The following is a 17,166-nucleotide window of genomic DNA, read 5'->3' as shown; positions in this document are numbered from 1 at the left end:
GCTGTCCTCAGCATAGTATGAAGTACAAACGCAATACTACAGTACAGGAGTATTAGTTTATTTTTAAAGGGACATAAAACCCGCAAATGTGTTTTTTTTTGTTTTTTTTTTTGTTTTTTTTTATGATTCAGATAGAGAATACAATTCTAAACAACTTGAAGCAGCAATGCACTACTGGAAGCTAGCTGAACACATCAGGCGAGCCATGAACATGAGGCATAAATGTGCAGCCACCAATTTGGCAGCTCCTGAGCCTACCTAGGTATCCTGTTCAGCAAAGGATACCAAGAGAACAAAACAAATTAGACAATAGAAGTAAATTGGAATGTTGATTAAAACCCACATGCTCTATCTGAATCACGCAAGATAAAAGTGGGCTTCATGTCCCTTTAAATTTACAGCTCTCACTTAACACTCTTCACCCAAAAATATTTATAAATGCTACTCTTTCAGGAAAATGTTGGGTACAATGTCCCTTTAATGATGATTTTCCATACCTGCTTCCCTGGTACTGTAACTAAATGTTGTTTTTACCATGCTTGACAGCTCATCAGTCCTTTTATTCCCTTTCAGGCCATGCTGACTTTTGGAAAAGAGCCATTTCCCACATTCTATGTGGACTCTCAGAAAGAAAACGAGGTTGTATGATTGTTCTTGTAACCGTATTTATATTTCTTTCCTGCTTTTAAATAAGTCATCATTAATTGTAAAATCACTATTTTTGAAGACTGTGTAATATGGAATCTGCACTTTGTATACCTAGTTGTAGCAAAAACATGTTCAGCCCATATGGTTTAGTCTTCATTGAAAGTAAATGACGTTGATTCACATATGTAATACAAACTACTGGATCCTATTGTAAGTTATCAAAAGTGACAGATCTAAATCTTTCCCCAGTGTTAAATTTGGAGGAAAAAATTGGCAAAATAAATTATAAATGTATATTATAGGTTGTTTTTTTATTTAAACTTAAATTAAATGTATGGAGAATAATATTTGGAGATATGTCCCTTTAAATTCACTCCAGCCCTTTGTGTTAGATGTTCTAAACCGTTGTGGTACCTTGGGGTAACTGGAGTATTGAAAGGGGTACTCCAGCATTTGTTTTTTTTATTATTTCTGGCCTTGTTGAAGGTAATCTAAGTATTCAATGTATTACAGAAAATCAGTGTTTGTCAGTTCTATCCCCAAGCACTCCTTACAGACCAGACTGTATTTCCCTGCCTGTGCTGGTCAGTTCCTCACTCACTGTGACTGACACACTCAGCTAAGGTCATTAGACATTTGATGACTGGAGTTGATAAATACTGATAGTTTGTCACAGGGAAGTGCTAGGTAAAGTGTATAGTACTGTGAAAAAGTGTCACAAAGACATGTGCCCGATATTGTACCGCAGTGAAATATCACAAGTTAGATGCAGAAATGGGGTAACATGAGTATTATTTCTCTCATTATATATTTGTTGTAATGTAAAGTTTTAGTGTTAAAGAACTATATGTGTTCTGTGTGTGCTTTCGTTATTTGTTGCTCTAATATTTCCAAAGATTTGTTGCATTTGTATTCAGTAAAACTGGATTTTAAAATAACTTCCAGAAAACTACATCTGATACAAATTTGTCACATATTTGGGATATGCATGCTAGCTTCTTACGTTTAAGTCTGAGAAACACTAGTCTAAAGCACTGGTTTTCACACCTGTCCTCAGGCCAAGTTATCAGAATTACCTTGGATGAGAGCAGGTACCATGTTTACTTATCTATTTCACTTGTGCTCCAGGTCAGATATGTTCAAAATGTGGCCTGTTAGGGAGGTCTGAGGACAGGTTTGAAAACTAGTGCTCTAAAGCTATGGTTCTTAGGCCAAAGCTTTGGACCGGAGGATAATCTAACCTAAGTATAGGTGGTACAAACTCAGTGCACCACTAATAAACCACCTGAGTTCAAATGCTTGTAGCCATCTGATGTAACCTGAGGTCAGGGGACAGTCCATACATTGTGTATTCCTATATTCCTAATGGTTAGGCACCAGGAAATATGTCACATGGTGTATGTTCTTGCTTGGCCTGAACTTAGTGTATCTTTTTTGTTTCTTAGAGGTGGGATGTGATTTCCAAGTCTCAGCTGAAGAACGTCAGAAAGATATGGAACCGGGAACAAATGAAGAACGAGGCGAAAGAAAAGAGAGAGGTTAGAGATTCCTTGTCTTTGTCATATGTGTGTGTTAAGTTTATGCTTATTGCTAATAATTATTATATTTGTGTGTTTCAAATTATCAGGCTGAAGATAACGTGAGGCGTGAAAAAAATTTAGACGATGCCAAGAAAGTAATTATTACAAATGACCCAAGTCTTCCTGCACCAGTGGAGGTAAGTTACTACTGCACATAGAATAAAAGATGGGTGCTTAAAGGGACACAACCCAAATTTTTTCTTTTGTGATTCAGATAGAGCATGCAATTTTAAACAACTTTCTAATTTACTCCTATTATCAATTTTTCTTTGTTCTCTTGCTTTCTTTATTTGAAAAAGGCATTTAAGCTATTTTTTTGGTTCAGAACCATGGAAAGCACTTGTTTATTGGTAGGTGAATTTACCCACCAATCAGCAAGAACAACCCAGTGTGTTCACCAAAAATGGGCCGGCATCTAAACTTACATTCTTGCATTTCAAATAAAGATACCAAGAGAATGAAAATAATTTGATAATAGGAGTAAATTAGAAAGTTGCTTAAAATTGCATGCTCTATCCGAATCACTAAAGAAAAAAATTGTGTTCAGTGTCCCTTTAATGGTGTTGCAGTTACGTATTCATAATAAGGTGCACTTGTAAAGATCGTTGTACTAAGTATTAGTAACAATACAGCCAATCGCATGCTTTGTAGCCATATGTAACAAGCTCATCTGTTTCCAAGTTATATCCAAAATGTGTACAAACAATATATAGAAAAGTAAGGTTTAACGGCTTACCGATTGTACTCTCCGCACATCCAAAGAAACTCACTGACTCCAATATGGAAATTTATTTTAAGCCCGGTCCTACCAGCCAAATCTGTGAGTAACTGTCTGTTACAATGTGCGCACACTAATGCGTGTCAATACCTCAGCGCGCATCGTCCTCTAATGCCGGTCTCCATTCAACCAGCTACGACTTCACTTGCGCTTTCTGGGCTCTCCCTCACGCCCTCTTTACCATAATCACAGCTTGCCAAAGACAGCGTATAAAGCGATCATAGAAGGTGCAGACGTCAGGATATCCTATAAATAAGAAAGTCTTTATTAGTACAAAATGTTAAAAATCCACTGCAGCACTTCACAGGGCACAGCACACATAGTACGTAGAGTACCTATCGTCCACAGCTGACGCGTTTCATGCCCACAAGGCGTTTCATCAGAGTTGACTGTCACAACTTGAACTAAACTATTTAACAATGAGGAGTCGGTTACATAGACCAATTAAATTGCATTGACAATTTCTTTCTTCCTCACTCTGTTAATCAACTGTGCAATTAAATTCTTAGTTGCACATAGTTAATACATAATTAAACAACAAACAAAAACAATTCATAATATAAAAGAAAAAAGCATAGGTACTAGCTAACTGCTTAGGAATTAATAACAACTAAGTTTATTATTTTGTCTGTCGGTTTTACTTTAACCTGACAATAGCTAGTAACTTAGTGTTGTATAGTGGAAATGATTCTGGGAGACTGGGACTATGTAACCTAATTAATTAAAATGTTTCTGTGAACATCTGTAGTTTGCAATATACTCCAATTTTGTATACAAATTTAAATAAAGGAGTGTTGCAAATATTCTATATTTCATATACTGTATTACTATCGCTCCTTAAAATGTTAATCCTAAATCAATGCATTTGTTTTATTCTACAGTATGTTTGCTGGAGTTAATGTCTAATGTTGGCAAAAAGACATTAGATCCAGAATAAGATAAAATGACAATAATAAAATTAGAAGTTAAGAATTGAAAAATGAAAAAATTCAGGATAGAAAAAATGAGAGAGGACAGAGAGTTACAGTCAGACTCTCACCTTAAATGATATTATAGTTACATTTATATTAATCATTTTTTGTGTTGATTAGTCCACTTCAGGTTTGATCAATACATAGCTTTAGATCACTTATTTTATTAATGCCATGCGTGTGTCCTGTATCTAGAGTGTAAGATCCAATAGATCTCACGCTTGCTCAGGGCAGCAAACCTGTCTCCTCCTCTCAGACCTAGGGCTCCAAGCTTATTTTTGTGTTTTGCTACAGGTGTTTTTGGTATTTCAGCTTCCAAGGACAGAAAGTTCTCCCGAATTCTATCTTTCAAAAGCTTTGAAGTTAACCCTATATATTGCATTTTGCAAATATTACAGGTTATTAAATATGACTAATGTTGAGTTGCAATTAATGCGGCTCTGTATCCTATACTCTTTCTTTGTATGAGTCGATACAAAGGAATCACCCGCATTGACATATTTGCAACTTTTACAAGGATTGCCACCACATGTGCTTTAGTGAAATCATTTTCAGCTATAAACTAATTTTAGATACCTAAAATGCTAGCAATGTAAAGCACAGAAAATGGAGTGAGACAAAAGACTTAATGTTAGTAAAGCTCCTGTTTAACTAAGATCAGAAATGATATGAAAATACTGTTTAATGTACTTACTGTCCTAAACAACCGCTCAATAATAGTACAAAATTATTAAGATCGTACCTGCTCTATAAAAGGTTGTGTTTTTACCCCCCACTGTTTAGGTAAAAATTCGTGAATTAGAAGATTATCGAGGTCAGAGAGTAAAAGTATTTGGCTGGGTTCATAGACTACGTAGACAAGGTATGTTCTTGATCCTATACTTTTTGGATTATTTTATAGTTACTTAAAGGGACAGTGAACACCTTGAGATTCTAACATAAAAGGTTTAGTTATGCGCAGTAAAATAACTTTGCAATATACTGTATTTATTTTGCCCCCTTTTCATGTAATTTAGCTTTGAAAATACAGGATTTTCTAATTCTTAGAACTGTAAAGTACACCGCACACTTCTCAAGGCTAACCCTGATACATATATTTCCATAATTGACTTTAAAAGATACCATCTTCAAAACAATGCACTGTGTACTAACAATATGGGGCCGATTTATCAATGTCTGGCAGACATGATCCGCTGTAGCGTATCATGTCCGCCAGACAACGCTGAATGCCGACAGCATACGCTGTCGGCACTTAACATTGCACAAGCAGTTCTGGTGAACTGCTTGTGCAATGCCGCCCCCTTCAGATTCGCGGCCAATCAGCCGCTAGCAGGGGGTGTCAATCAACCCAATCGTATGCGATCGGGTGGATTGATGTCCACAGCCTCAGAGGCTAGCATTGGAAACGGGTATTCAGGGCCATTCAGCCCTTGATGATAATTCATCCCCTATGACTGTGGATAGCCTTGTAAGCTGTGGGCTCCAGCCTCAATTGACTTCTCTAAGTGGAGTTTGACTGTCGAAAAACAGTTACAGTAAACAAGATGTTAATTTGTTTTAGAAATGATTAGACTTGGCTGAAATATTTTTGATGTCCTGTAATTACAAGGTGTTTACTGTCCCTTTTAAAAAGCCATGTTAACAATATGCTTCAAAGTAATGAAGCCTATCTTTAAAAAGCTAACTAGAAATATCAGATGAACAAGATATTTAAACTCAAAATTGACTTGTTCTATTAAATGTAGCCTTTGATTTAAATTAACTCTAAATATGGATAATTGTTAAAATTACATTTCTTTCTATTGACAGGATGAGTCCACGGATCATCAAATTACTATTGGGAATATCACTCCTGCCCAGCAGGAGGAGGCAAAGAGCACTACAACAAAGCTGTTAAATATCACCTCCCTTCCCTCCAACCCCAGTCATTCTCTTTGCCTATGTTAGAGCAAGGAAGTGGTAAAGTTAGGTGTTAGAAAAGATTCTTCAAGCAAGAGTTTATTATTTTTTAAGTAGTGCAAGATTGTGCTACTTTGTCCTAGGTTGTAGCCGTAGTCCATATCAGTCTCTTCAGTAGAGCAGTGGTGGCTTTAGAGCAATGGAAACTTGTGGGATATAATCGTCACTGCGCCTCCCATATACTAATGCTGCCCTATTTCTAAAAGCCTGAGTAAGATTATTCAGTCTTTGCATTGTTTCCACACAACCTAGTGAGCTGCCTTGCTGCCGGGCAGATTTATAAAGGTAAGTGCTGACTTTTTACTTTCTGGGAACGTTATTCAGAATAAAAGATGGCACTTTGAATTAAATTAATCAAATTCTGGGACAAAAGAAAAGTTCTCTTATGACTTGGAGAATATTTTATTAAGGGCAGTAATAGCAGGCACTGGGGACGAGGAGCAGGCTCAGAGGTGGTGTTTTTTACTTTAGTAATGATAATGACTACGGCATTACTAGACGTTTGACAGACGGAAGTTTTTTTCTAGTAACGCCCACAATGGGCGGGGTTAACGGAAGCATCAAATTTTGTTGCGCACTTCTCCCTCATACTTCCTGGGTTCCGTGACAAGGAAAGCTCAGTTTTTGGCAGTAGTACGGACTCCATTGGTGAAATAAAGAGGTTGAGTCCGGATCAGCTAACAGTGTATACACTGTCAGGCAGGTAAGCACCTCAGCAAAGTTAAGCTGAAGTGTAAAGGTGTCCGTAGTATTTAATTTTTCTTTATGTTACTTTTATTTTTTTTGATGAAAAATAAAGCAGTTTATTTTTAAAAATTTAAAGAGACCGTAACTTTTTTTTGGTAAGGTATTTTCTTAATAAAATATTAGTTATCTATTTATTCAGTTTAGTTGGTGAATAAAGATGGACCAAGAGGCCCTGCAAGATGTTACATGTTCTTTATGTTTTGCTGCTAATGTTGAGCCACCAATCCCTTTCTGTTCTTCATGTATATTAAGAGAACCTTACATTATAGGGATAGACTTTTTTTCTGAGCCAACATTGTCTAGGGCGGATGCTGTTCAGGAGTCTTCTGACAATGTTCAAGAAATGCCGCAGCTTTCTCCTCATATGTCCCAAAATTTATCGTCCACTCTTCCAGTGCCCTGAATTTCCTCTCTTACTCCACCTGGAGTTACGTTGCAAGACATCGCTTCCCTCATGTCCTCTGCAGTTTCTGATGCATTGTCTGCTTTTCCCATGCTGCAGGGAAAGCACAAGAGGAAAAGTATACTGACGCAGTTGTTGTTATTTCGAATGCCCCCTCCCAGAAGCCTGAGGAGGAGGATACTTTGGTAGCATTTGAGGGTGAAATCTCAGACTCAGACAGTGTAATTCCTTCTACTGATACTGAAGTTGTATTCTTCATGTTTAAGCTAGAACACCTCCGTCTGTTACTCAAGGAGGTTTTAGCTACAGTACGTAGTCAATCCTAAGAAATCCAGTAAGCTAAACAAATATTTTGATGTACCTTCCATGGTGGAGGTTTTTCCTGTACCAGATCGAGCTACAGAGATTATTGCTAAGGAATGGGAGAGACTGGGTATCCCTTTTTCTCCATCCCCTATAATTAAAAAGATGTTTCCTATAACAGATTGTATTAAGGATTCTTAGCAGACAGTACCCAAGGTGGAAGGGGCAATTTCCACTCTGGCTAAGAGGACCACTATTCCTATAGAGCATAGTTATTCTTTTAAGGATCCTATGGACAAAAAATTAGAGGGTTTACTCAAGAAGATCTATGTACACCAGGGCTTACAATGGCAACCTGCTGTGTGCATTGCTACCGTCACTAGTGCAGCGGCATACTGGTTTGATGCGTTGTCTGATTCTATTAGGACAGACACTCCCCTTGAAGAGATCTAGGATAGGATAAAGACCCTTAAGTTGGCCAATTCCTCTATTATGGATGCTTCCCTACAGGTTATTAAACTAGGAGCAAAGATTTCCGTTTTTTTCGTGCTGGCCCGCAGAGCCTTATGGTTAAAATCTTGGTCTGCGGATGTGTCATTTAAGTCTAAGCTTTTGACTATTCCCTACAAGGGGAAGACCTTGTTTGGGCCGGGATTGGCGGAAATAATTTCTGACATTACGGGAGGAAAGGGTCATTTCCTCCCTCAGGACAAGAGAAATAAGCAGAAGGGACGTCAGAGCAATTTTCGTTCCTTTCGAAACTTCAAAAATAAGCCCTCCTCTCCTTCTTCCAAGCAGGAACAGTCGAAGCCTTCCTGGAGGCCTATCCAGTCTTGGAACAAGGGAAAACAATCCAAGAAGCCTGCTATTGAGTCAAAGACAGCATGAAGGGTTTGCCCCAGATCCAGGACTGGATCTTGTGGGGGCCAGACTTTCCTTCTTTGCTCAGGCTTGGGTTCTGGATGTTCAGGATACCTGGGCGGTGGACATTGTGTCCCAGGGATACAAACTAGAGTTCGAAACCTTTCCTCCCAGGGGCAGGTTTCTTTTCTCAAGATTATCTGTAGACCAGACAAAAAGAGAGGCGTTCTTACACTGTGTTCAAGACCTTTCCGACCTAGGAGTGATAGTTCCTGTCCCAAGACAGGAGCAGAGTCTGGGATTCTACTCCAATCTCTTTGTGGCTCCCAAAAAAAGAGGGAACTTTCAGACCAATTCTAGATCTCAAAAGTCTAAACAAGTTCCTCAGAGTACCGTCCTTCAAGATGGAAACTATTCGTTCCATTCTTCCCTTAGTTCAAAAGGGTCAATTTATGACAACAGTCGATTTAAAGGACGCGTACCTGCATGTTCCCATCCACAAGGACCATCACAAATTTCTGAGGTTTGCTTTTCTAGACAAACACTACCAGTTTGTGGCTCTTCCATTCGGCCTCACCACAGCTCCCAGAATTTTTTCAAAGGTTCTGGGATCACTGTTGGCGGTGCTCCGGTTGCGGGGCATTGCAGTGGCGCCTTATCTGGACGACAGTCTGGTTCAGGCGCCATCCTTTTTAACAGGAGAAATCCCACACGGAAATGTTGTTATCCTGCCTGCGTTCTCACGGATGGAAGGTGAACTTGGAAAAGAGTTCCTTGGGTCCAACCACAAGAGTAGTTTTCCTGGGAACCATAATAGATTCCTTATCAATGAAGATATTTCTGACAGAAGTCAGGAAATTAAAGATTTTCAATTCTTGTCTAGCGCTTCAGTCCTCTCCTCGACCGTCAGTGGCTCAATGTATGGAGGTAATCGGTCTGATGGTTGCAGCTATGGACATCATCCCGTTTGCCCGTTTTCACCTCAGACCTCTGCAGTTATGCATGCTCAGGCAGTGGAACAGAGATTATACAGACCTTTCTCTATTATTACATCTGGAACGGGAGACAAGGGATTCTCTTCTTTGGTGGTTGACTCTGGACCATCTCTCCCAGGGAACTTGCTTCCGCGGACCCACCTGGGTGATTGTGACAACGGACGCCAGCCTTCTGGGATGGGGAGCAGTCTGGGGCTCTCTAAAGACTCAGGGAACATGGACTCGGTTGGAGTCTGTTCTACCTATAAACATTCTGAAGCTGAGAGCAATCTTCAATGCTCTTCTGGCCTGGTCTCGGCTTGGTTCATCAAGTTCCAGTCGGACAACATAACTTCTGTGGCTTACATCAACCATCAGGGAGGAACTCAGAGTTCCTTGGCCATGACAGAGGTAGACAAGATAATTCAGTGGGCAGAGACCCACAATTGCTGTCTGTCAGCGATCCACATCCCAGGAGTGGACAACTGGGAGACAGACTTCCTGAGCAGACAGACCTTTCACCCGGGGGGAGTGGGGAACTCCATCCGGAAGTAATTTCCAGCCTGATTCTCAAATGGGGTCAGCCAGAATTGGATCTCATGGCATCTCGGCAGAATGCCAAGCTTCCGAGGTACGGGTCGAGGTCAAGGGACCCTCAGGCTGTACTGATAGACGCTCTGGCGGTACCTTGGAATTTCAGTGTTGCATACCTATTTCCCCCGTTCGCTCTTCTTCCTCGGGTCATTGCTTGAATCAAACAGGAGAGGGTGTCAGTGATCCTCATTGCCCCGTCGTGGCCTCACAGGATTTTGTATGCAGACCTGGTGGATATGTCATCTCTTCCTTCTTGGAGACTTCAATTGAGAAAGGACCTTCTACTTCAAGGGTCCTTTCTTCATCCAAATCTAATTTCTCTGAAGCTGACTGCTTGGAGATTGAATGCTTAATTCTATCTAAGCGTGGATTTTCAGAGTCGGTCATTGAGACCATGATTCAGGCTCGTAAACCTGTGACTAGGAAAATTAACCATAAGATATGGCGTAAATATCTGTATTGGTGTGAATCCAAGGGCTACTCTTGGAGTAGAGTTAGGATTCTTAGAATTCTGTCCTTTCTCCAAGAAGGTTTTGGCCAGATAAAATATTACAACAGAAGGCAGTGCTAAATACCGTACAGCGTGATTCTTGGAGCTGGACTGAAACTTTCCAAAGTCCAAAAGGCGACTGTGTTAAGCCAGGGGAATGCAGCTGTACAAGGATCGGTGGGTTTCTTCTCCACAGACAGATGAACAGATAGCTATAGGACGACAAAAGAAGACAGCGCAATCCTTGATTCAAGGTAGTATTGTCAGGCTTTTCTCCCTGTTGTGTTTGCCATGTGCTGCTGGCAGCCATTTTACTCGCCTCTCTTCCTGACTATGGTGCATTGTGGGGGATGCTGCTCATTTCCTGCACTTCCTTTTATGGCCAGACTGGTGTGCATCATCCATGTGAGACAGGATGCAGTCTCAGAATTGTGATGTCATCACTTATTATTTAAAGGGCCTCTGTTCAGTATGCTTTGCCTTTGCATTGTCTCAGACCTGTTTGTGAGAGTTCCTGTGTATTACCTGGCTGCCTGACGTTCTTCCTGGTTCCTGATCCCTGGCTTGTTCCTGACTCTGCTGTTTTCCTTGTTCCTGATTCCGGCTCGTCTGACTATTCGCTTTGGCTCCTGACTCGGTTTGTCTGACTACCAGCTCTGGTTTTGACTCCTGGCTTGTTATTTGAATTGTGGACTTTTTATTATTTTTGCTATTAATAAAGGTGTGATTATTTTTGCACTTCTCGTCTCAATCTGATTCCTGCTCCCTGACAAGTGTTTATTGAAGGGCAGTCACAACACGCTAGTAATAAGACACTTACTAGATGGATGAAAATAACAAGCCCCAAAAACTGCAGGAGAAACTAAGTGTCTTTGTAGCAACCAACCATCAATGTGTGCGTAATCCGGATAGTCTGACCCAGTCAAATTCAAAACTCTCGGCTTCTGGTAAAGCTTACGCAGCCGATTGTTGATGTCACTGTTAATCCTTCTCCTACGGATGCTTGAACGGACCAAAAGAAACTCAACGCGCTTCGCTGGTAGCACACCGGCTTTCTCGAGTGATTTGATCCTTAACAAAATTGCATTTTTTTTCAGATTATGCAGTTGCACTTTTATGTCTCTTTATGACTAATTTTAAAGTCTGTTTATAATATTTTCTTTTGTGTTGATTTTGTAAGTATTACATCTTTTTTAAGCAATGTATTAAATCTTTTTAAGTAATGTTTTATGTTATCCGCTTTTAATATATATTTATTTATATTGGTACAATATTGTATATATGTGATAAATTCGGGCAAATTGGAATTATGCCCTTTTTATGTGTTCCACCAATTAAGGATCAAATCACTCTTGAGAAAGCCGGTGTGTTACCGGCGAAATGCGTTGAGTTTTTTTTGGTCCGTTCAAGCATCCGTAGGAGAAGGATTAACAGTGACGTCAACAATCGGCTGCGTAAGCTTTACCAGAATCCGGGAGTTTTGAATTTGACTGGGTCAGACTGTCCGGATTACGCACGCATTGGCGGTTGTTTGCTACAAAGACACTTAGTTTCTCCTGCAGTTTTTGGGGCTTGTTATTTTCATCCATCTAGTAAGTGTCTTATTACTAGCGTGTTGTGACTGCCCTTCAATAAATACTACCTTGAATCGAGGATTGCGCTGTCTTCTTTTGTCGTCCTTTGTTACATAAACGTCTGGCAGATGTCCCAGACGTGCAATCGTTTTGTCAGGCCTTGGTCAGGATCAGGCCTGTGTTCAAGCCAGTTACTCCTCCCTGGAGTCTTGATTTAGTTCTTAAGGTTTCTTCAAGGGGCTCCGTTTGAGCCTATGCATTCCTTAGATATTAAGTTTGTTATCTTGGAAAGTTTTGTTTCTTGTTGCTATTTCATCTGCTCGTAGAGTGTCAGCGCTCTCAGCATTACAGTATGAGTCTCCTTACCTTATTTTTCATTCGGATAAGTAATTTTTGCGTACTAAGTTAGGGTTTCTCCCTAAAGTAGTTTCAGATTGGAACATTAATCAGGAGATTGTTGTTCCTTCCTTGTGTCCCAATCCTGCTTCTCAGAAGGAACGACTTCTGCACAATCTGGACGTGGTGCATGCATTAAAATTCTATTTACAGACGACGAAGGATTTTAGTCGGTCTTCTGCTCTGTTTGTGGTATTCTCTGGGACAGAAAGCTACGGCTTCTTATCTTTCTTTGTGGCTGAAGAGTATTATTCGCCTATGAAACTGCTGGACAGCAGCCTCCTGAGAGAGTAACGGCTCATTCTACGAGGGCTGTTTCCTCTTCCTGGGCATTCAAAAATGAAGCTTCTGTGGAACAGATTTGCAAAGCTGCATCTTTGTCCTCTCTTCATACTTTTTCAAAATTCTATAAATTTGATACTTTTGCCTCGGCTGAGGCCTCTTTTGGGAGAAAGGTTCTACAAGCAGTGGTGCCTTCAGTTTAAGTTCACTATCTTGTCCCTCCCTTATCATCTGTGTACACTAGCTTGGGTATTGATTCCCAATAGTAATTAGATGATCCGTGGACTCATTGTGTAATTAGAAAGTAAACAAAATTTATGCTTACCTGATGAATTTCTTTCTTGACACGATGAGTCCACGGCCCGCCCTGTTCTTTTTGGACAGGGTTGGTTGGTATGTTATAAACTTCAGACACCTCTGCACCTTGTTGCTTCCTTTCTATCCTTTGCTTTGGTCGAATGACTGGGGTTGGAGGGAAGGGAGGTGATATTTAACAGCTTTGCTGTGGTGCTCTTTGCCGCCTCCTGCTGGGCAGGAGTGATATTCCAAATAGTAATTAGATGATCCGTGGACTCGTGTCAAGAATGAAAGAAATTTATCAGGTAAGCATACATTTTGTTTTTGTGGGCCTTTAATGTATTATTAGTCTGTATTATTGCTATATTTTTGTATTAATAAATTGTCTTAATGAAACAGCTGGAATAGAAAAAAACTGATTATATAATGTACTGTATACCAGTGCATACTTCGTTTATGAACTTGCATAAACATAGACATAGTTTATGACTACAGTCTTCTGTGGTCTGCTTTGCGATAGTACAAAAATACCATTTAGCAATTAAAGGGATAATTAACCTTAAAATGTTATTTTGTGATTCATTTTTATTTTTCTTACAGGGAAAACCTTAATGTTCATCGTACTAAGAGATGGGACTGGATTTCTTCAATGTGTCCTAAGCGATCAGCTGGTAATTTTTTACACTAATCCTTTCTCCTTATCAGATTCAGGATATCCATCAATGTTGTGCCAATTTACTAGGTTTTAACTGCTATTGGTTTTGGTCTCTGTCATTTAAAGGGACACTAAAGTAAAAATTAAAGTGATGGTAAATCCTAGCGTTTCAAAAAATAAAAAATTGAAATTTGCCACAAAATATTCTACGGCTCATTTCAAATTCAAGGTAAGATTTGTATAAAGCAGGGGCATTTTAGTTGGCAAATATCACCTTTTTGATGACGGTTTGCTAAAATTTACCTAAATTTGTGTGATTCTACTTTTTTGTGTCACAGAGGCTTAAATATATTACTCTTGGCATTTTAATAAATGCACGAGAGCACTATCTCAGATCAAATTATATATATTATTATCTGCTGGCAGTGTTTGCTTTAGCACAAGCTTTTTGACATTACATAGTGACAATTTGCTCAGTAGGATAATTCATTTCACTGCCTAAATTTGAAGTTAGATGTTTGAAGCAGCTAACATAAAGGTGTGTGAAATTACTTCTATGACTAAAGAGGTATTAGCATTATTGTTTTGTGGTAAGGAAAATTGGAAGCATTAAGGATTTTTGTTTTTATTAAATGAACATTTGTTGCAATGAATGTGTTTAATTCCAACAAAAGTTTAAAGGGACACTGAACCTAATTTTTTTTCTTTTGTGATTCAGATAGAGCATGACATTTTAATCAACTTCCTAATTTACTCCTATTATCAAATTTTCTTTATTGTCTTGGTGTCTTTATTTGAAATGCAAGAATGTAAGTTTAGATGCCGGCCCATTTTTGGTGAACAACCTGGGTTGTCCTTGCTGATTGGTGGATAAATTAATCCACCAATAAAAAAGTGCTGTCCATAGTTCTGAACCCAAAAAAGCTTAGATGCCTTCTTTTTCAAATAAAGATAGCAAGAGAGCGAAGAAAATTAATAGGAGTAAATTAGAAAGTTGCTTAAAATTTCATGCTCTATCTGATTCACGAAAGAAAAAATTTGAGTTCAGTGTCCCTTTAAGGTTGTGCTCCAGATCTCCAGTGCATAGCTGCTCTTGAGCTTCAGTCAGGTGCAGTGTATGCATAGTGTACATCCTCGCCCCCATCCGTCTGGCATCGCCTCTGGGCTGGCTAGCAGCAATGTGCTGCCTGCATTTATCATTGTACATGTGCGCTCGTGTGCAAACCCGCCTCTTGCCTGTGCAAAGCCAATCACGCGTTGGCAGGGGCATCTAATTCAATCTCCCTGCTTGAAAAAGGGCCATTGTAGTCATTTTCAAGCACAGGGTTAATCAAAAGTTCATTACTCGTTCCAATTTTCATCATTATACATCTAATTAATAAATATATTGATGATTTAACCTTATCCTGTCCCTGTGCATTCCTGAGTGAGCGCCTCGGCAATGGTTGCTATAGCAACCTTTAAAGCGGCCTGAGAGCTGATAATGATCTATATAAAAGGAGCTTCACGGAAAGAAACATTTTAGAGCTTGCAAGAGTGTTTGTTATATTGCACTTACATCTCGACTATCTTATATACTTGTGTTTTGGATCGTGCTGTATTATAATGTTTTATTTGGATATTATTGTCACGCTTCATTCCATTCTTATTAACTTACTTGATCTTGAATTTATATATATATACAGGTGGCCCTCGTTTTACAACGGTTCAATTTACACCGTTTCAGAATAACAACCTTTTTTTCCAGTCATGTGACTGCTATTGAAAAGCATTGAGAAGCATTGCATTTATTAAAATAGCAGGTATGTGGAGCTGTCCGCTTGTGTTGCAGCAAAGCCAAGCAAGCTGAAATTAATCATTTTAACCAGACCTGAGCTATCGAGCAGATTTCAAAGGAACAAGATCTTCCTGTCTATAACTCAGTCCATATTGGAATGCATAGAAAGAACTGTTTGCAGAAAAATGCAAGTGAAGTCTGTGTTGTGTGATTATTTTATTAGGTTTATAATTCTGTTTAGCAAATGTTTTTGTTCATTTAACTTAGTTTAATTTTATATTTTGTGTTGTGTGATTATTTTATTAGGTTTATAATGCTGTTTAGCATTTAAAGTCTTCATTTCAAAGCTTTAAAAATAATGTATTAAGTGTTACTTATGACTATTTTGAGAGGGGCCTGGAACCTATCTCCCTCACTTCCCATTGACTTACATTATAAACTGGGTTTCAATTTACAACGGTTTCGATTTACAACCATTCCTTCTGGAACCTAACCCCGGCGTAAACTGAGGGCTACCTGTATATATATATATAGATAATCACATATAACATATTTTATGTTTATTATTGTAGGCAATAACTTAATAAAGGGTCCCGCTGTAGCCGAAACTGACACGCTCTTGTGCGCACACGCCCATGTCTTACCAGCAAGCCAATGCTGATTGGACATGGGTAAAGAAAAAGAAAAAAAACGCCCATTTCTGGGGTGTTTTGGAAACGGTTGTTGTGGGACTATTTTATGAACATTACATTAAGATTTTTAATATAAAACATACTCGTTTTAATTTTTTTTTTAAAAACTATTAATTAAATCTTTATGAATTATAATATATGCAGCATTAGGTCGATTATTATGGACCTTTAAATCTTGACTGCAGGCTTGCTTGTGCGAACCTGCAGCAAATGGGGCTGATGAGACTCTTTGAAATATCTTGGCCATAGAGCTGCCAATCATTTGTGTAGCCCCCATGCGGGAGTGTGCTTATCTGTATTTAAACCACTTTGCATTGCCTTTTTTTTTTTTTTTACTTTTATTAGTGCTGCATGTGCACACAAGTGCTGATTGGTAAATATATGCTCTGTCACAGAGCATAATTGCCAAGCAACAGCAGTGTGAGCCTAAATATTGGCACCGCAGGCTAGGATGTGATACACATCTAAGCATTATTTAAAAAAATAAGCCATATTATAACTGTTTTGTAACTGCATGTGCTCGGTAGTATGCTGGGGTTGTACAGTCCGAGTACACTAGCAGCATTTTATGTATCTTTAAACTTATGCATTTTTTAAACTGAAAGATAGCTTTTGTGCATTGGAGTAAAGCTACTGGAATATAGTGGCTGAGACTAATGCCCACTTTATTTCTTTGCCTGGAATATAGTGACTGAGACTAATGCCCACTTTCTTTCTTTGCAGTGCCAGTGTTACAACGCTCTTGTCCTCTCTACGGAAAGCACTGTTGCTGTATATGGCACGTTGAACTTGGTGCCAGAAGGAAAACAGGTACTAACTGTGATTTAATAAAATGTATAAGCAAATAAACGCAATAACCTTTTTATATCCAACAAAAGGGTTTTATTAGACATCTGTGCTTCTCTTTCTTACTTTTTCCTCTCCTTAAAAGGCCATTTACTTTTCTACTCTCACTTTGTCCTTACTATAAGCAGCTCTGTATGATCTTTCCTATCCATCACATAAACATGATTTTATTTAGCGTTTTTACTCTAAGCTATAAGCACTGACTTTTGCAATAGGAGATATAGATTTATGATGCCAGTGAGGGAACTGTGGTACATGGTGACTGTCCCTCCTCTGCAGTAGAAAGCACATTGGTACTGTACGTACTAAAGCCTATAAGTGATGAAATATGTAGGGTAG

General features: G+C 39.0%; 1 protein-coding gene across 1 annotated transcript in view; it reads left to right on the top strand.

Moving 5' to 3' along the window:
* Positions 1 to 17,166, top strand: part of NARS1 (asparaginyl-tRNA synthetase 1) — a 79,408-nt gene that overhangs the window by 13,703 nt on the left and 48,539 nt on the right. Inside the window, exons 3-8 of the mRNA XM_053701145.1 lie at positions 574 to 639; positions 2,094 to 2,186; positions 2,276 to 2,365; positions 4,761 to 4,839; positions 13,458 to 13,528; positions 16,705 to 16,791. Coding sequence (XP_053557120.1) covers positions 574 to 639; positions 2,094 to 2,186; positions 2,276 to 2,365; positions 4,761 to 4,839; positions 13,458 to 13,528; positions 16,705 to 16,791 — 486 coding nt within the window. The remainder of the gene's footprint in view (positions 1 to 573; positions 640 to 2,093; positions 2,187 to 2,275; positions 2,366 to 4,760; positions 4,840 to 13,457; positions 13,529 to 16,704; positions 16,792 to 17,166) is intronic.

The sequence above is a fragment of the Bombina bombina genome, chromosome 2, assembly GCF_027579735.1.
Source record: "Bombina bombina isolate aBomBom1 chromosome 2, aBomBom1.pri, whole genome shotgun sequence".
NCBI lineage: Eukaryota > Metazoa > Chordata > Amphibia > Anura > Bombinatoridae > Bombina > Bombina bombina.
Note: the sequence above shows the minus strand (reverse complement) of the source record. Positions and strands in the feature narration are given on the sequence as shown.